The following is a 19,377-nucleotide window of genomic DNA, read 5'->3' as shown; positions in this document are numbered from 1 at the left end:
GTAAAAAATAAATGAAAGTTATAGTAAAAATGGTGTTTTCAAACACAAACATTCTCTGATTTTTAACTTAATTCGTTTTGCGTTCAATGCGTGGTTAAAGTTTTATTCATTTAAAGAAATAACTTTTTCATTCAACTTTTTTCAACTTACCTATACGAGAAAAAGTATTAACCAAATAATGCTTCCTGTGACTTAACGAGAAAATATTAAAGGATTTTTTCAATAATGACGGATCAATATTGAAATTAAAAAGTTGTGTGAGGGATTAATGTAATTATTTTTTACTTGAAAGTAATCATTCGTCCGTCATTTAAATGCGGCTACACGAATCAGAGTGGTATTATATTCGATGATTATCGCATATATCCTGCTGATTTTTTAACAAAGGACTGGTATATATTGACTTTAAGGGCGTCGGTCGTTTGCGTCTTATTGACTAGACTTCGGAAACCCCACAATAAAAAGACTAACGGGGTCAAATCGCACGATCATGGTGGCCAATCCACGTCACATCTTTGTGAGATAACCATACACTTAAATTTTTCACGCAGAATGATCATAGTGGCATCTGCTGTGTGGAATGTAGCGCCGTCCTGTTGGAAACACGCGTTGTCGTCGTCTTATCACTCGTATTATCGTTCTGCACAGACATAATTGCTTTTTCACATCGAGCCGGCTGCCTCAGATTTGGCAATCAAACGCCGGTAAGTCGACTACGAAGGGACACCGTACCTACCGTGTAATACTAATGGTCGCACTAAATTTGCATTAACAAACACTCATTTCCATACTGATTTTTGTACCCCAAGAGTAAAATTAAAATACCCATATAGACAATCGTAATAGACAAAATTAAAATTAATTATATGTACAAAAGCAGATCTTATCTCTAAGAAAGCAACTTTCCAGAGATCTTTGAATAAAAGACATGTGATTCACAAAGCAGTGAGAGCTTAAACAACTATTACTATACAGTTTGAACTATTATAGAATAAATGTGAGTAAAATAAATATATTTTCTACATAAACATGTTCATACAACATACATGTAACTGTACATATATAATACATGTATAAATATAATAAAGTTTATAAAACTCTGAGGTATTGTAAATAAAAACAACCATTTTTAGTTAATTTAAATATTTATTTTAAAATACTTAAAGCTTAGAAAGACATTTAATAATCAAAAATTACTAAAATTTTACTAAACTTTTTGTTTTAGCAAATACTTAACTAGTTCTTATTTCTAAATTTAAGAGATATAAAAAGATACATCTAAATTGGATAAAACGTTTTTGAAAATATTATCTAGTTTCGTAATTCGACTAATATTAGTAGTTCTAGATCAAAATCTAGTGATATTTAAAAGTTACAAATTTATTTATATAATAAACAATGCATATACTCTGCAAGAAAATCTAATTATATAATTAAATAATCATAGTGACTAGTCAAAACTAGAAAATCTTATAAATAATATATAACTTTGGCCTATCCTATTTTAAAGTGCATAAAGACAAACACCAAACAGCGACTACACTATGCGATGCGAAGATCTTTTAAAATCTTAATATTTATTTTGCTATAATTAATAAAGAATTATTGAAAAACAGCCCGTCAATTTATAAGTATATAATATATATTACATAATATACATGAAAAAAAATATATGAAAAAGAAATAGCATTAACTATATTGAAATGTATTTTTGTGTCATAGACAATGAAGAGACATTAACTGGTCTCTTTGAATATTGATATATATTTATCACTGAAATATAATTAAAACGATTGGAAGATCGACAAAAAAGTTTGTACGTTATACTAACACGATTGCTCAGTATGAAATATATAATGGATGAAGTGAAACTTTTACACATTGTTTCGTCTGTGTTGAATAAAAAATAACATTACAATCACAACAACTTACAAATTAACATCAATACAAATTCGGTATGTACTCAACACACTACAATTATGTCATATCATCTTTATAGATTACTAAAATCCTGTCAATTAAATAGTTTACTCATTTTTTATAAATTGTCACACAACGACATTTTCCTAAAGTCGGGCCGTTACAATTATAATGAAACATGACTTCTACAATGCTGAAAGTGTAAAGGTCGATTCAGCTCCAGCTCGTAGCTGGTCTAGTGCGTAGCGTCCAGCTCGTAGCGTGGCAGACGTAGCCACGTAAAACTACTACCTCATATCTACCGACAGATGGCTCACGGACGCCTTTTCAAGGATAAAGTAGTATGAAAGCGTTACATTGATATCCATTGTAAATTCAGGAAATTTGATTGAATAATCTGTTACGAATATAAAAGTATGTCTTAATTTTGACGCTGATAATACTAGTAAACGAGAAGAACACATATCGTAAATTATTAACACTGACGATAAATCAACGTAGTATGACCTACTTCTAAACAAGGGTAACGTATTTAAAGGCGGTATCTTTCAAATTAGAGGACACGTTACCGTTTATTAATATCCTTGATCAAAAAAGCTTATAATATCGAACTCGTTACATTAGTTTTCTATGCTTTTCTTTTGCTGAACTGCAACGAGACGAATACATACTAACCGCGCGGTCACACCAGACGCCAATCACACAGACAAGTCGCGCGTGCGCGTACGGATACGACCAATGGCTAGATTTGAATAGGATCGTAGATAATATATGGGGTATACGTATATGGGGGATGTCTGAGCTGGGACGTGTCGGCGGAGAGGGCCCGGCGTAGCGGAGGCAGTTAGGACTGCGGGCGGTTGGGCGGGCGGTCGCGGATCTCCAGCACGTGGTCGATGGGCTGCGGGCGGCCGTCGGGCCCGATGCGCGCCGGCTTCACCGCGCCCTCCGACAGCATCTTGTCGAACAGGTTCACCAGCTTCATCGCCTCGTATTCTTTCTAAAAGTTATCGACGTCATTTAATATTTGGAAAATTTATGAATAGTAACAATTAAAAACAATCTATATTTTTCAAATATTTCAATATAGATTGTAATTTATCTTTACTGTAATGTCTGTAGGTCTATCTGTCTGTCGGATGCTCTTCACGGCCAAACCACCGAACCGAATTTGGTGAAATTCAGTATAAAGCAAGTTTGGGACTCTAAGGACGCCTTATGCCTAATAACTAGTAATAGTACTATAGGTTTTTTATACAGAAACATAAACATTGGAATTGATTTCATGTATAAGTTTACACTTGTCAACCGTAAATCCAAAGAAATCTTGCGGTTAGCGTTTGTGAGGTTTGACTACTACAATGATATATTATTATTGAATTGTACAAAAAGATAGGAAATTGACGCAAATATCCGCTACCCATTCATTAATTAAATTGCTTTTCCCACGAGAACATCACTAACATAAAAATGACGCATGTGAAATTTGAAATTGCTTTTACTGTGAATTATAACGGCTGCCTTAGACTAACAGAAAGAAATTACTTGCCAATTGAAAATACCATAAGCGATCTACTGACGCATTTAGTCGAATAAGGTCAGCTGCCGTTTTTACTAGGCTGATATAAACATCGAAAATACACTATGGTAGAAAAGTAAGCACCACAGTCACTACACTATACAAATGGTCTACTATATTCCTTAACCATAACAATATACATTGTAACAATATAGGTAGTAATATTTAATATTTATGCCATCCCAAAATTTCCTATAAAACTATCCAGAAGGTGGCAATACTTTGCTTTGCAAATCGTTTAGTTAATCTTTTGTTAACAGCAATGATTTTTATTTGTGAAAAATATTTGAATGAGCCAGTGTAATAACAAGAGACATAACATCTTAGTTCCACTGGTTGAATGGATAATATTTCTTTTCCGTTATTTTTTTTAGGCAGAGATGATTAATGACCATCGGTATTCTATTTTCTCGAATCCCATATAATTAAAAAAGAACTGAATCAAACAAAATATTATTAACCTGCTCATCGGTCATGCCCTCGAACGGATTCGACCGGGGAGGTCTCGTGCACCCCACGACTGGATCGATGCGAGGTTGCGCTTCCAAATACTCCTCAGTGTCGGAGTCTTCACTGCTGGAAGAGTATAGCACGGGACCGCGGCTGCTGCCCATCAAGCCCTTTTGTGCTAAGTGACCGGCCGCGTTACCGAATCCGGTATACTTGACCATACGACCCACTAAAAAAAGTACATATATTGTTATATGTAGTAGAATACTTCTCCTGATCGAATATCAAAGACTGCCATCTGCACAGGAGATTAATATCTCCTAATGAGTATATGTGAGAAGTGCTGTCTCAATAATATAAGTCTTGGTCGAAACCAGACAGTTATCAAGCAAAGCAAGTTTGTATGGAAATTCGTCATATGGATATCAGTATTAAGGCTTAAGGATTTAATGAGATGTGTTAGAACTTTTTCTAAATTCATGACCTAAGGTGGTAAACATAGAATGATGGTTTATACATTAGCAATTTTCATGTTACCAAAATGGAATCGGTGTTGAGGAATCAAAAAAATGCAGTCTTTAGTGTTTTTGAAAATCCATTCCATAAGGGGATGAAAGAAAGGATTTTATGGAAGTTCGTCATTTCTGAAAATTTTAACTTTAATGTTTCCGATGGTATATCCCATCGATACTCGGCTCTTTATATAATAAACTGAATACATAAATAACACGCTCACCTTTTTCTTTGCATAGAATGAATAGAAACTCGGCGACCAGATCTCGAACAGATGTTACAGGGGTAGTAAGAAGCCTGCACAGCTGATTACGAAGTGTGTGTCCCTTCTCAGGTGGTCTTGAGACATCTCGTAACGGTGGCAGCACAACCTGCCTTAAATACTTGCGTTGAGCTCGACAACCGCGGGAGCTTTTGTTCAAAACGGTCAAAATTGGAGACAGGTTTTCATATTGATTTTTTGTACTCTGAAACAATATAACAGTTTTTATGGATATACCATTTGATAAGGAAAAATGATATATATGACAATTGAAGTCATTTTGCAGCTTTACTCTAAAAAAATCTCCTGAATACAAATACAAGTCCACCTGACTTGTATTACACTCCCCGTATTAAAAATACCTGCCAAGTTTTTGTACTGTTTACCATGTTCAATAGGATCACAGGATGGATATAAATATTTGTTATATTTGAAATTTTATTTATACATGACTCTCAAAATTCTTTGTTAAGGTTAATCCAAAAATATATCCTTCAAATATCGCCTTTGTAAAAGAACTTTATGTAATATCACCTCAACCTTCTCCCCCCCCTTTTATTAATTCTTACCCGCAATATACCAAGATTGTTATGTGGTTATTATGCATTGTATTTGAAAATGTATAAATTAGAACATCAAAATGCCAGATGGATGAGAATATTAACTTTTTTGTGCAAGTCAGGTAGCTCTTCTTATAACATATTTCTGTGATTACTAACCTCAATTGTTTAAAACAAAGAAGATTCACATTGTGTTTGTTGGTAATAAAAAAAATAGTCTATAATTACTGATCATTTAGTAACAAATTATATGTTTCTTTAAAAATTCTTACAGTTGTTATTGAGAGTCTATATTGCAGAAGCTGGAGCAAGGCTTGTAAAGCATCCATGTTTCTGCCATCATATATATTTTGTGCTGTTTCTCCATCATTCAACTCCGGTGTCAAATACTGATAGAAAACTGGTGGAACACTAGAAAACAATAATAACTTATCACTTACATTATGCATGAGATACATAAATAATACTAAGTATGAAAGTTTATTATTAATAGTAAGTAATAATGTCCAGTGTAATTATTAATATTCAATGTTATTAAAGTAAAAGATTATATACTATGATTACATTACTAACCTGGTTAACAAGTTAGCAATGTTACTGTGTAGCTCCATCAACTTATCTTGTGTTGGTACATGAGCATATAGTAATGTGGTTAATGCTGGCATTAATCTTAGGTACATTCCCTCATCTGCCTCACTCACTGGCTCCTCAGAACCAGAATGCAACATAAGGTTGAACTGTGTCTTCAATATTTCACACATTATTGCTTGTTGGTTCTCCTATTAAAATATAATATCAAATATTATAGCAGTTATCCCTCAAAATGAAGTTAAAAATTATTAATTACAAACTTAATTAAAATATATTTGAACGGCATTCAAAAACGAAATACATTTATATTCAAGGAAGCTTTTACAATCACATTTGAATCATCATAACATAATTGTATTTAATTCTATAGCTACCACTTATTGAAAATGTATATTTTATTACTCAAATTTGTTATTAAGTAAAAAAAATTACCTGTAAAAAACAGTTATGGGACCCCTCAATAACATCACACACTCCAGCAACCTCCATTTGAGGCTCCGTTGCTTCGACAACAAGCTCATTCAAACAACTTATTAAGTAATCCATTCCATGTAAATCATTTTTTATTTTAGCCTTTATGTCTTGTCTTAAGGCTGTCAAGATGAAAAGCAATTTCATATCAAAAAGCATTATCTCATCTTTAAAAGATATTTCTTTATAGGAGCGCAGTCTTGCCACTAGCCCCTGGGCTATGCTAGTGTGGGCACACAATGCCCGAGCTACTTCACTGTTGAAAGCTATGTTGCACAAGCATTTCAGTGCCTCAACTACCACTTCCTTCATAGGCATATCAACATCCATTGTATCCTCAGGATCAACAAAATTGAACAAGCCTGCCTTTTCTATTAATGTTATAATCCATTTTTCGCAGATCAAACTTTCAAGTTCAGTTTTATCTCGGCTGAATTGGAATTAAAATAAACTTTTTACATGCTGATTACAACTAATCAATTGTATTAAATAAATATTTATAAACCGATCAAATTTTTAAATATTACAATTTTAAAATTTACCTTAAAAGTCTTATTGTAGTTAAGCACAGAACATGAATACTTTCTGAAGATTTTGATTGAAGATGTTGAAATAATGCCGCCCATAACGAAACACGTCTATTATTCGTCAATAGGAAAGGAAACGAAAACACGTTGTCATTCTGAAAATACATTGAAATATTTAAAATCTTAAATTAATAACAACTAAAAAATTACAGCATTAAAAACTTACAACTTTTAAAAAATTCTCTAGTATTTGGATGATTTCACTGAAATTATTACCACCTAAAACAGTTATTTCGTCTTCGTTCATAATTATAGTATAATAATACCGTTTGTTATTTATTAAATTTAGTTAAACTCGAGGTTGATTATAATTTTACTTGGTTCAAATGAAAACAGAGAGCAATTTTAATTACAAATGATAAATATGACAATTGACAATTGACATGACATACCAGTCCCCTGAATATTGACAATTTCAGAATAAGACAGAACTAATAATTCTCCATAGTTTACTGTTGAGGTAGGTAAGGGCATGTGTCTATAAATAAAAAGTGTGCCTTAAAATGTATTAAAATAAATAGCACTGTTAACACTTGTTTGTAACTTGATAATTTAAAGTATCGTGATAATATTCGGTAGAGTAAGACAGCTTGGAATTGAATTGGAGAAGGATAGGCAAACTTCCTATAGTAATAATAAATTATTTTACGTGGTGATAAAACTTTTGTGCAAGTCTGTCTACGTAGATACAACCACCTCATTATATATTCTACCGTCAAGCAGCAGTACTTAACATTTTTGAGTTCCAGTTTGAAAAATGAATGAGAGTAACTTCAGATATCTAGTATTGTTCCAACTATTCCAAAGTTGTTAACGCATTGGCGAATGGTATGGTTAATATTTATTACAGTGCTAATGTCTGTAGCCTATGGTAACCACTAACTATCACACTATTTAAACAATTTTAGAATAAAATTAACTACTAGCTAACGTAAATTATGTTTCTATACATTGAAAATTTTATTTATAAACGCATAATTCATGATAGCTTCAGATTAAACACATTAGACAGTAGGTATACTATATAGGAGTCCGCTGGGGGCGGCACGATGCACGAAACATATGTTCTGCCTAAGGTTAAAGGGGATTTGTATTATTTAGGGGGGTATGTCTGAACTAAATAAATTTATTTTTTAATTAGTATTCTATCCGCATATGTACTATTAAAAATAAAGTTTTTCAATAAACTCTACAAACTATTATGATAATATTATTCTGATATAATTTTTGTTTGAATTTTTTTATAACTTCTGAAATTGATTTTATACATGGTTTTTAGAAAGATATGCAATTCGATGCTTAAATTTATAATCTACATTAGGTCACTCAATTTTTGACAGTGACATAAAAATTTGACTTTTAAATGAAACTACACAGAATTACATATTTCGGAATCAGAGAAGACCAGGTTTCAGGTCTTATCATATTAAGGTAATTCAGAAAGGCCTGAAAATGGCTCCAGTAACCCTAACAGGCCATTTGGCAACTAAAATTATACGTAAGTTTACTTAACTATCATATATTTTTCTATAATAATAAAAAATATAAAGCTCTTACATAATTCTCAGCTTATATTTGACATATTTTTCTAGACAACAAAAATAAATTATCTATTTGTAATCATTCAAATATAATCAGTAACATATAGAACTTAATTTCGTTTATAATTTTACCCAATTACCAGCTAAAAATGGATACATGAGTATTGTTTACATCAAGTCTGCGCAGTATAGCAGTGAAGGAAAACTCAATTTGGCCGCTTACAAGAGAGGAACTGGTGGTCGTAGTAGCTTCAATGGAGTTGTGGCGACTGTGTTTGGCTGTACAGGGTTTGTTGGGCGGTATGTTTGCAACAAGCTTGGCAAAACAGGTACCCAGGTCAGTGGCTGTATAACCCAATAATATTTAAACAACATTTTTCATTTCTTATTACTATATCATTACTTCAAAAAAAGCACACATTTAGGGTGCATTTTCTTCATGCTGGAAGGTCAGGGAAAAGTCAAAGAAAAGTCAGAACAGCTGGGAGTTCTGGAAAATTGAGGGAAAATTGAAATTGTACTCTGTTTACGTCATAAAAATTTTATGTGTCTGTTAAATGGGGAATATCATTAATTTCTGTATAGTCTCCACTGTAAAAATATATACTATACTTTATCTTTCTTTAAAATAGAATACAAATGGTAATGAAAATTTGAAAATTGATTATTGCTATAAATAATATTGTCCAAATACCCAATAGAAATCACTCTATGACTCTCAAAACCATACTAAACCTTTTATAAATAATATGTAGAAATTAAATAAGCAATAAAAGTAATTGTTAAATTGCAGATGATATTGCCTTATAGAGGTGACTTCTATGATGCGGCAAGATTGAAAGTTTGTGGTGATCTTGGTCAAGTTTTGTTTACACCGTTTCACTTACAAGATGACGAATCCATTGCTAAAGCAGTCCGTTATTCGAATGTTGTAATTAACCTTATAGGTCGAGACTATGAGACTAAAAACTTTAAGTTTAATGATGTACATGTTGATGGAGCCAGGCGTCTAGCAAGGTAATAACAAAACAGTTATCCTTGATTTATTTACATTACTGCTTTGACTTGTCATTTTAAAAACTAAGAACAGTCTTCTAAATAATAGATCCTTGTTTTCCAAATACTTATTTACAATTAAACAATTACAGAATCAGTAGAGAAATGGGGGTAGAGAGATTTATCCATTTATCTTACTTAAATGCTGAGGAACATCCAACTCCTCTTGTTATGAAGAAACCATCCATGTATAAAATCAGCAAGTACTTGGGTGAATGTGCTGTCAGAGAGGAGTTTCCTACTGCAACAATTCTTAGAGCTTCTGATATCTATGGTTCAGAAGACAGATTCTTAAGGTAATTTAGTGTAATTACTTAAACTTAGTCTCAGTTTTCTTATCATTATAAAATTGGAACAGCTATTAATTATACAGATAATAGGGCAAGCCTCTCTAGAAAATTACATCAGTTATTCTACAATACTTAGTATGGTGGTGTGTTGTGTTCAATTTTAAAGGCATGAGAGTCATAACTTCTATCTTTTTTTTCTGTCTGTTCTTTTAGTGCCGATCAGAGTTAGATTTACTGGGCCTGAGGTCTAGAATTCTTTGCTGAATAAATTGAATTTTTTTTTAATGTTGTTTGTTTCAATCAAAATTTAATGTGGGAATAAAATCATTTATAAACATATGTACATATAGCAAATTATAAATAATGAACAGAATTCAAAAAATTTTTAGTTTTTAGAAATTTAATTTGGCGCTTTTAGAAAATAAACCAGTAACCACAGATGTATTTCCCTTAATCTGGCCTTACTTAAATTATGAGCCTCATTTAAAGACAAATGTGATTGTTTAGTGTCAGTCGCCCACTTGCCTTTCTGGCTTAATGATAAAATTAAACAAATTATTTTACACAATAATAATAATTAGAAAGAAATATTAGTATATATAATAATAATTAATAAATAAATATTGGACAAAATCACATACATTACTCTGATCCCAGTGTAAGTAGCTAAAGCACTTGTTATATGGAAAATCAGAAGTAACGACAGTACTACAAACACCCAGACCTAATAAAACATCGAAAACGAATTAACTTTTTCTATATCGAAACTAATTCTCGGTCGGGAATCGAACCCGGGATCTCGGAGTAGCGTACCCATGAAACCGGTGTACACACTACTCGATCATGGAGGTCATCAAATATGTTGAGATGTTATGAAATATAATTTATTTTTTATTTTTGTGGGATATACACAAGGTCACAATCCTGTTCCTCATGAGTTAAGCTTACATTTCTCACATAAATCAGAAATATAATAATATTCAAGTAATTTTTAATTATGATCTCTTTTAATTTTACTTTCAGAGCTTTTGCTTCTCTTTGGCGCATTCATAGCCATATCATGTCACTGTATAAGAATGGTGAAGCGACAATTAAGCAACCAGTGTATGTTGGTGATGTGGCCCAAGCCATCCTGAATGCTGCCCGCGACCCTGACACCAGATGTTTGACATATCAAGCGGTTGGGTAGGTATAATAAAAGGAAATCTTCCATAAATTGCTTAAAAAAAATCTACTGATAAATTATGAATAAAAACAATTATTTCTGCATTTAAGTACAATAGTTGAGTTGTTTGTAATTGTTTTTTTTATTATCAGCCACAATTTGATTAAAATATCCTTATTTGTTTTATAGTTCTTCGGAAAAAAAAAAGTAGTGTATTCATAATATACCTACATATATCTGTTAATGAGATTTACTTGTGAGTGTCGTTTCAGACCTAAACGTTATCTACTACGTGACCTTGTTATCTGGTTCTACCAACTAATGAGAAAAGATGAGAATTGGGGATTCCGCCTGATGGACATGAAATACGACCCTCTTTTGCCTCTGAAGGTTATGGTGGTTAACATGATATCACCTGCCTATCCATTTGGAAACCTGCACTGGGAAAGCTTGGAAAAGGTAAATACATGAAATGCTTTCATATATTATAAAATATGTAAACTATTTAGTGCCCCAACAACCCCAATGCCTTAACCCTGCCTTGATAAAGATTATCAACAAAACAAATTTTATAAAATAAATATAATATGAATTTTAAACTATAAGAAATAAGACTTTTAAATTCAAATTTAAATGGGATCAAACAATTTACATCCCTTAAACAAAAAGACAATTGCAAATTATTTTATAAATGACAGGAGTTCTGAATAACATTCATAAATAACCGAATTGATAACTTCCTTTTTTGATGGTGGTTAAAATTTCAAATATAAGTATAATCATTTCTTTGTGTGTCACCAATCAGATTTAATATTATTAATTGTCTGCTGAATATATCAAAATAATTAGCTGTTCCATCATTTGTCACTGTGTCTTACATCCATTATTTTGTCTTAGGATTGTTCTAATATATTTGAAAATTCTAATTCAAGTGGAATTTCTAAAGAGCTATTTTAATTACGGAGCACGCTTAAAATGTTTCCTTCATTGTACTGTGTATTTAGAATTTTATATGTTAAGCAGTCTTACTGAAGTTATGTACCTACCAAGAGAAAGAGATAATTTAAAAAACTAAACCATCATAGTCTATTCCAATCGAAGAAGAAAGATAAACAAACTTTAGATTTCGGTATTCCATGCAATTAGCTTGTAGCTCAGAACCCTACGATATAGATCAAAATAATGTGCTACAGTATTGAACACCTTAAAAAGGTCTTCAAAAATGTCCGCAATCGCAATGATATATGTCTATCTCTTAGGGATAACCCACAATAACCTTTTTATTTATTTTTTATCCTTTATTTACTTTTTACGAGAACTAATGGCTTATTTACGAAGCGATTTTAAGCAATACATAATTATTCCTTATCCAATTAAGTATCTTAAATACATTGTGCATTTAATATAGATCAATATGGCCCTTTACAGCATGTCATTAAAATGAATATTTTCGAAGGTATTGCAGATTTAAAACGTAGGGACATATTGTATCGTCTAACGACTGAAAAACTGTGAACGTTGTAAGACACTCGGTATTATATTTAATATCAGCATTGCACCCGTGCGAAGCCGGGGCGGGTCGCTAGTAATGTATAATATTCGTTATGGATATTCGAAAAGTCCTTTTGATCATGGACGAAGTTGTTATCGAAACTTTGGTAGTAAAATTAATATAAGTCGTTAAGTGGAATAGTGTAATATTATAAATAATGACAATATTCAATATGTATGTAGTGCATAATAAAGCCGAGCTATAAGCCAATCATTACCATGAAAATTATTGTTGTTGAAAAATAAGTAATGCCTAACTTTATTATTCAGGAAGCTACTACAGACGTTCTTGTAAAAGGAATGCCTACACTAGAGGATCTTGGAGTCACCCTCACAAACATGGAAGACCAGGTTCCATGGGAATTGAAGCCCTACCGTGCCTATCAGTACTACATTGACAAACTTGGAGAGTTCCCTAGACCTCCTAATCCAAAAGTTCAACCAGCATATTAAAAGAAAATGCTAAAATATATATTTCAGTCAAAAGTTGTACATGTTAAACCTGAACCATGTGATACAGCTCTGTAGAATGCTTAAATGAATAAATTATGTTTCGTTTTATTAAATATTTTGTTTTATATCACAATAAATCTAGATCTTAAATTACGTATGACTTGAAAGTTTCTACGTCCAGGAAATCTTCCACGAATTTGAACTTACAGGATTCGCAAAAGCTTTAAAGTAGATAGACCGTTAAAATAAAAAGACTTTCGTTTTAAGTACCAATTTTGTTACAAAGTAGAGGATAATACCGGTCGCTCTTAACGGCGAATTACAAGCGGTCTATTTGAGCGAAAATATAATTGGTTTCCATTACATGTAAACATAGAGTTCTGCGATAGTAGAAATTGAACTGAAATTGTGTGAGCAACGAGTTGACTAGATAGATATGTGTTAGTACACAAATTGATATATATATATATTATATACTTATTACATAGGCAGTACAGTCAGATGGGCTACCATATATATCATAGTATAAAAATACTAGGAAATTTTGTGAAGTAAATGTTTTTATATATATAAGTTTATTTACTATCATTTGTATTAATAGGCTGCATACTTTCGATTTAAATAAGATAAAACTATACCGTAATTCACGATAAATCAGATTGCATTACATAAGAATTATTTTTTATAAAAAAATATTTAAAAAAAAGACGCCTAAATGTCATTTACCAAAAAATATAATTTATTACTCATTTAAACTATTGTTCTACATGTAACCTGGATAATGTGCAGAATTGGATTTATTGCTTGAGTAAAAATCAATGATTTTATAACATAATAGGCATAATCAGTCCTCTTGTCTTTATATTCAAATACATCTTTGATAACCAAGTCAACTGTTTCTAAATAATACTTATGAGGTAATATTGCAATTGAGAATAATGTTGCAAAATTAAATTTATTACTAGGTATTGTAAATTAGACAACAAAGTGTAGATAATTTTTTTATTAAGCTTAATTAAGGAGCTGGTCTGCCACGTCCAAATCCTCCTCTCTGCAAAAATAAACACATTTTAGGCCCTAAATATTTTAGAATCCCATTTTTCTGAAAATATTTTTTAATTCAATGTGGGGAAAAAACTTATTAAAATTGTGAATACTCACGAATTCAACTCTGCCAGAGCCAGGGCCAACATCAGCCTTCTTATCATGTGGTGCATCAGGTGTGGTAGGTGCACGACGGTACATGGATCTGTCTTCAGCAGAGCGTGCTGGGGCATCGGAACGGCCAACAGCACCACGACGCACTGTCTCAATACGCACTGAGCGCTTAAGTGTAGCTGGTACAATTTCGGGTGGCAGATGGAGGAAGATCCTTAGGTACTCAATACCTTCATTTGTAAGATACCTAAAAATATGAATCAATGATTGTAATGGCACAACAAAACATTTAAAATGTGTAAAACAGATATCTGGAGTTTCTATGATTCAATATAATACTCAAATGAACAAAATTTATTGATGCTAATTGTTACACTTAATAATTTTCATCTGTATTATGAACATGTTACGGTTATAATCACAATTATAGAATGTCTTATTTATAATTTAAATATTTTTTTATATAACAAATATTTTGAGTGCATGTTCTGAGTGCTTAGCAGCGTGTTCTCAGTAGTTAGGGGTAGGCTAAGCAGCTAACTTGACGAATTAGAAAACTTTGACTGTAATTGTTTGTTTCTTAAATCGTTTAATATCGCGATAATTCCACAACAATGAAAATGATGTTTGATAATGAATATAATTTAAATAAGGTGTCATTGAATGAACATAGAAATATGTATTCATTAAACAATATAGTTCAATATCCTTAGTAAACTAAATTCTAGAATTTAACATTTTCCTTTACAACACCACTGTCACATATGTGCAATTAATAGATTAATTGATTCATAATAGAGTAACAATCAGTACGTACCAGTAGAAATGCCTCCACGCAAATTGTTCCTTCACATAACCTCTAGATTTTAATGATTGCATTGCCTTAATAACTTGAAGGTTGGGAATCTTTTCAAGATCCGGATGCTTGGGTGCATGGTAATCCTTTTTGGCTACCATAACACCCTCTTTGAAGAGGAATTCATAGATCGAAACGCGATTCTGTTTTGGCATCAACATCTTGACCCACTACCTAAAACATTGAGACATTCGATATTATAAACTAAAAGGTTAAGTATTTCAACTTTTCTAATACACAATAATGTGAAATATTGATATTTTAACTGCAGAAATAACATTTTAATTAATTTGAAAACAAATATTTTTACTGTATTTCACTGATTGAATGGATAAATTCAGATTTTATAACAAAACACTACCTTTCGCCTATTTTGACAAAAGAAAAGAGGTTAAAATTGTTATACCACAGATTGCCAACACGTTCTTTCATTTATTATTTGACAATTGACATTAACAGATATTGTCGTTCAAAAACGTTTTTTTTTTCTACAACAGATTTTTTTGGATTTGCTACTATTACAAAGATCGAAACAAAATAATATATCAGGATTCAAACAACGTCACCTTTGCTTTAAGTTTATGTTATGTGGTTTCAATTAATTTTTAAATAAGTAATCTATAACATTTATTATATAGTATGTTACATACAGCTATTTTACACTTTAGATACCTACACTGCCGTGTATTTATTTCTCGGGAATCGGAAAAAATTAGTCGACGAAAATCGGAACAAACTTGTGTTTGAAATAGTTTCTTTGTTAAACAAAGTTTTGGACTGGGGCTTGCTAAACCGAATCCAATTCAACCCCAAAAAGACAAGTTTGCGCTTTAACCGGAATACTTGGTCTTAATATTACATGGGCTGAAAAGTCCCGGGCCTAACACATATATGGCCCTAGTTTTATTTCATCCACCTCTTTTGCAGTTAGTACTAATCTTAAAAGGACAACTGTTAAAATTTATGATATCCTATTCATTAGTTTGTGAGTTATTAAGAATGACGCTACTTTTGTTATTTTTAAAACAATGGATCAAACACAATTTCTTATTTTAATTTTACACCACTTCTTGACGAGAAAATATAGCGTTCAGGCGAAGCAATGACTTGGAAAGTGTTAAAAATCGTTGGTTTGCGGACTTCAAACGTGGTCTCAGAGACACCGATGCAGAACGCAGTGGACGTCCAAATGAGGCGGTAACACAAGAAAATATCAAAAAATCCACAAAATCGTATAGAATGATCGAAAAATGAAGTTGCGTGAGTTAGCTGACACCGTAAACATATCAAAAGAACGTGTTGGCTTTATATTGCATGAGCATTTGACTATGAGAAGGCTCTGTTCAAAATGGCTGCCGCGTTTACTCGCTATTGACCAAAAACAAGAACGTGTTGATGTTTCTGAGCAGTGCTTGGCCATGTTTAAACGTAAAAAACCGGAATTTTTACATCGATATGTGACAATGGATGATACATGGATCCATCACTTCACTCCGGAATCAAAACGATCGTTATCTGAGTGGACAGAAACTGGTGAACCTCGACCAACGCGCCCGAAAACACAACAATCGGTTAGAAAGGTTATGGCCTCGATATTTTGGGATGTGCATGGTGTAAACATTCATTGACTATCGTCAGAAGGAAAATAACATCAACAGTGAATATTATATAGCGTTACTGGAGCGTCTGAGGCTAAATTTGCAAAGAAACGTACGCAATGGCGAAGCAAAAAATTTTGTTTCATCAAGATAACGCACCGTGTCACAAGTCAATCAAAACAATAGTAAAACTACTTGAATTGAACTTCGAATTGCTCCCATATCCACCATATTCGCCAGATTTGGCTCGCGGCGACTACTGGCTATTCGGAGACCTAAAAAAAATACACGCCAGTAAGAAATTTCTCTCGAATGAAGACGTTATCGCTGAAACTAAGGCCTATTATGAGGCAAAAGACAAATCGTTTTACAAAAGTGGTATAGAATGATGCTGGAATTATTGCATTGTTTTTTATGGAAATAATTTTGATAAATAAAGCTAATTTTGAAAAAAAATAACCGTTTTCTTTGTCAGGCTCGGAATTTTTCAGCCTATGTGTTATTTCGAACCTTGTTCAGTTCCGCGGTCAATTGAAAGGTAAAGCCAAATTGGCATCAAAAAAGCTTTGTGTGCTCAACAAGACAAAACGGTACTTCACGTCAGCGACAACTGTACAAGGCGCAAATTCGGCCTCACATGGAATACTGCTCTTACCTCATGGGGGTGCTCCCCAATTCCAGATTCTTCCATTTGACCATATTAAACGCAGAGTGGGTCGAATTATTATCGACGATCAAGCCCTTTCCAATGTGCTTTCTTGCTGTCACCTTCTACAGCATTTTTCACGGAGAATATTCTGAGGATTTTTTTATATTAATCCCGACTGCTGAATTTCATCTTCGGACATCTCGTCAAAATTTCAAGTTCCACCCGAACCACCTAGATATCCGAAAATCCACAACAAAGCGATTTCTTAGGCATTTCCTGCCTCGCACCACCACTCTGTGGGACCAGTTCTCCGAACCAATATGACTTGGGGACCTTGAAGAAAAGAGCGTACACATTGCAAGCCAAGGTGTTGCAGATGTCCATGTGCGGTGGTAGTCACTTTCAATCCAATGAGCATCACGTTCCTTTACCACCTATACCATAAAAAAAAAGGTATTTTTTGTTCTGATAATGTTTGAATGTCCCATTTTTTAGTATAAAGACTCATAAAATTAAAATGTATTTACATAATATCTAAGTTGGGCCTCTAATTTTTATTTATAATATTTTTTAAATATCCAAAGTTATATTATAAATTGTCTTTGACTTTTCGAAAAAAAGTAATTTATTATTGTCAATTGCTATCGACTGGACTGCGACTGACTAGTTGACATTTGACAAAGACGTCAAATATTAAAGAAACTTATTACGGAAGCCTTGCTTCATTATTTAGATACAGAGACTTTAACAGATGTCAAGTATTTAATGTAGATTTTAATACATAGTGTACATTACAAAACAAGAAAGACAATATGGATTTCCAAAACCGCCCTGGCGGTAAAACCGGTGGAGGAGGTGTAGCATCATGGTCCGAAAGCAATCGCGATCGACGCGAAAGACTTCGGCAACTAGCTTTGGAGACTATAGATTTAAATAAAGATCCATATTTTATGAAAAATCATTTGGGTAAGTTGCTAATGCTGATTAAATTATTTAAAATGTATGCTAATCGCATTGGATTAAAGAAATTATTGATTTTCATATAACCTAAATTATTTATTATTTATTACTCTTTTTCAGGTTCATATGAATGTAAATTGTGTTTAACACTCCACAATAATGAAGGCAGTTACTTGGCTCATACCCAAGGAAAGAAGCATCAAGCTAACTTGGCACGTCGAGCTGCCAAGGAAGCTAAGGAAGCTCCACAACAGTTAGCCCCTGAGAAACCAAGAATTGAACCTAAAAAGTTTGTTAAAATTGGTCGGCCTGGTTATAGAGTAACTAAGCAAAAAGATCCAGAAAATGGACAGCAAAGTTTGCTATTTCAAGTTGATTATCCTGGTACATGCAATTAATTAACATATTTAATTTTTTGTATCATATAATTATTAAACGAGAAATAAATATTAATTTTAATCTTTTCAGAAATAGCTGAAGGTGTGCAACCCAGACATCGTTTTATGTCAGCTTATGAGCAGAAAATTGAACCACCAGATCGTAGGTGGCAATATCTTCTTTTTGCTGCTGAGCCTTATGAAACAATAGCTTTTAAAGTGCCTAGCCGTGAGGTGGAAAAACATGATTCTAAGTTCTGGACCCATTGGAACAAGGACACAAAACAGTTTTTCCTTCAATTTGCATTTAAAATGGAACCATTAAGAATGCCTCCACCTCCTCCGAAGATGTGGGAAAACCATGGTATTAGATTGCCTCCACCACCCGGAGCCCCAATGATGGGTGTACCGCCTCCACCCCCATTACTGCCTGTACCCCCACCCCCTCCATCTATGTAATTTAGTTAGGTATGAATATTCATAAATAAATAAAATATATAGTATACATGTTTTTTACCTTCAAAGCCTTAAGATAATTCATATTTTAAAGTTATTAGGTTATTTCTTATGATGTAACTCAATAATCTACGATTTAGAGAGCCTTTTTGAAATTGTAGTCTTTTATTTATTATATAAAATTTAGATTAAATTTATAATAATAATTAGTTCCATATAATAAACACTATTAATTACATAATTTTAAAAAATATTGATAAGGTAAATATTACTGTAGTTACAGTCGAACCTCGCAACTTTACCAAGGGTAAGGAGCTTTTCCTCCAGGAGAGTG

At 32.6% G+C, this 19,377-nt stretch overlaps 4 protein-coding genes across 4 annotated transcripts; 2 read left to right on the top strand and 2 right to left on the bottom strand.

Moving 5' to 3' along the window:
• Positions 1 to 1,436: 1,436 nt before the first annotated feature.
• On the bottom strand, positions 1,437 to 7,271 carry LOC125077905 (synembryn-A). The gene is made up of 8 exons (XM_047690017.1): positions 7,100 to 7,271; positions 6,889 to 7,028; positions 6,308 to 6,776; positions 5,858 to 6,063; positions 5,557 to 5,695; positions 4,686 to 4,929; positions 3,961 to 4,178; positions 1,437 to 2,920 (listed from the first exon to the last, which is right to left on the bottom strand). The coding sequence occupies exons 1-8, from the start codon at positions 7,178 to 7,180 to the stop codon at positions 2,765 to 2,767; spliced, it is 1,653 nt and encodes a 550-aa protein (XP_047545973.1). The 5' UTR covers positions 7,181 to 7,271; the 3' UTR covers positions 1,437 to 2,764.
• Positions 7,272 to 8,283: 1,012 nt separating this feature from the next.
• Positions 8,284 to 13,102, top strand: LOC125077900 (NADH dehydrogenase [ubiquinone] 1 alpha subcomplex subunit 9, mitochondrial). Its single transcript, XM_047690013.1, has 7 exons — positions 8,284 to 8,431; positions 8,618 to 8,811; positions 9,268 to 9,491; positions 9,623 to 9,826; positions 10,844 to 11,005; positions 11,258 to 11,444; positions 12,807 to 13,102. Exons 1-7 carry the CDS (start codon positions 8,386 to 8,388, stop codon positions 12,987 to 12,989), a joined length of 1,200 nt encoding a protein of 399 aa, XP_047545969.1. The 5' UTR covers positions 8,284 to 8,385; the 3' UTR covers positions 12,990 to 13,102.
• An 875-nt stretch (positions 13,103 to 13,977) lies between these two features.
• On the bottom strand, positions 13,978 to 15,471 carry LOC125077628 (40S ribosomal protein S10). The gene is made up of 4 exons (XM_047689609.1): positions 15,365 to 15,471; positions 14,965 to 15,177; positions 14,151 to 14,394; positions 13,978 to 14,040 (listed from the first exon to the last, which is right to left on the bottom strand). Exons 2-4 carry the CDS (start codon positions 15,162 to 15,164, stop codon positions 14,005 to 14,007), a joined length of 480 nt encoding a protein of 159 aa, XP_047545565.1. The 5' UTR covers positions 15,165 to 15,177; positions 15,365 to 15,471; the 3' UTR covers positions 13,978 to 14,004.
• A 2,458-nt stretch (positions 15,472 to 17,929) lies between these two features.
• LOC125077748 (splicing factor 3A subunit 2) lies at positions 17,930 to 19,090 on the top strand. Its single transcript, XM_047689790.1, has 3 exons — positions 17,930 to 18,216; positions 18,331 to 18,594; positions 18,679 to 19,090. The coding sequence occupies exons 1-3, from the start codon at positions 18,063 to 18,065 to the stop codon at positions 19,044 to 19,046; spliced, it is 786 nt and encodes a 261-aa protein (XP_047545746.1). The 5' UTR covers positions 17,930 to 18,062; the 3' UTR covers positions 19,047 to 19,090.
• Positions 19,091 to 19,377: the final 287 nt, after the last annotated feature.

This window comes from Vanessa atalanta, chromosome 4 (genome assembly GCF_905147765.1).
Source record: "Vanessa atalanta chromosome 4, ilVanAtal1.2, whole genome shotgun sequence".
NCBI lineage: Eukaryota > Metazoa > Arthropoda > Insecta > Lepidoptera > Nymphalidae > Vanessa > Vanessa atalanta.
The sequence above is the reverse complement of the archived record's forward strand: the minus strand, read 5'-3'. Positions and strand labels throughout refer to the sequence as shown.

Bases quoted from the DNA above. Each gene is read 5' to 3' on its own strand.
- LOC125077905 (XM_047690017.1), bottom strand. From the start codon at position 7,180: ATGAACGAAGACGAAATAACTGTTTTAGGTGGTAATAATTTCAGTGAA. The intron at 6,777-6,888 runs GTAAATTTTAAA...ATTCCAATTCAG, and splicing joins ACTACAATAAGACTTTTAAG to CCGAGATAAAACTGAACTTG. The intron at 6,064-6,307 runs GTAATTTTTTTT...ATATTTTAATAG, and splicing joins CCCATAACTGTTTTTTACAG to GAGAACCAACAAGCAATAAT.
- LOC125077900 (XM_047690013.1), top strand. From the start codon at position 8,386: ATGGCTCCAGTAACCCTAACAGGCCATTTGGCAACTAAAATTATAC. The intron at 8,432-8,617 runs GTAAGTTTACTT...CCCAATTACCAG, and splicing joins TTTGGCAACTAAAATTATAC to CTAAAAATGGATACATGAGT. The intron at 8,812-9,267 runs GTCAGTGGCTGT...GTTAAATTGCAG, and splicing joins TTGGCAAAACAGGTACCCAG to ATGATATTGCCTTATAGAGG.
- LOC125077628 (XM_047689609.1), bottom strand. From the start codon at position 15,164: ATGTTGATGCCAAAACAGAATCGCGTTTCGATCTATGAATTCCTCTTC. The intron at 14,395-14,964 runs GTACGTACTGAT...TCATATTTTTAG, and splicing joins GCGTGGAGGCATTTCTACTG to GTATCTTACAAATGAAGGTA. The intron at 14,041-14,150 runs GTGAGTATTCAC...TTATTTTTGCAG, and splicing joins GCTCTGGCAGAGTTGAATTC to AGAGGAGGATTTGGACGTGG.
- LOC125077748 (XM_047689790.1), top strand. From the start codon at position 18,063: ATGGATTTCCAAAACCGCCCTGGCGGTAAAACCGGTGGAGGAGGTGTA. The intron at 18,217-18,330 runs GTAAGTTGCTAA...ACTCTTTTTCAG, and splicing joins TTTTATGAAAAATCATTTGG to GTTCATATGAATGTAAATTG. The intron at 18,595-18,678 runs GTACATGCAATT...TAATCTTTTCAG, and splicing joins ATTTCAAGTTGATTATCCTG to AAATAGCTGAAGGTGTGCAA.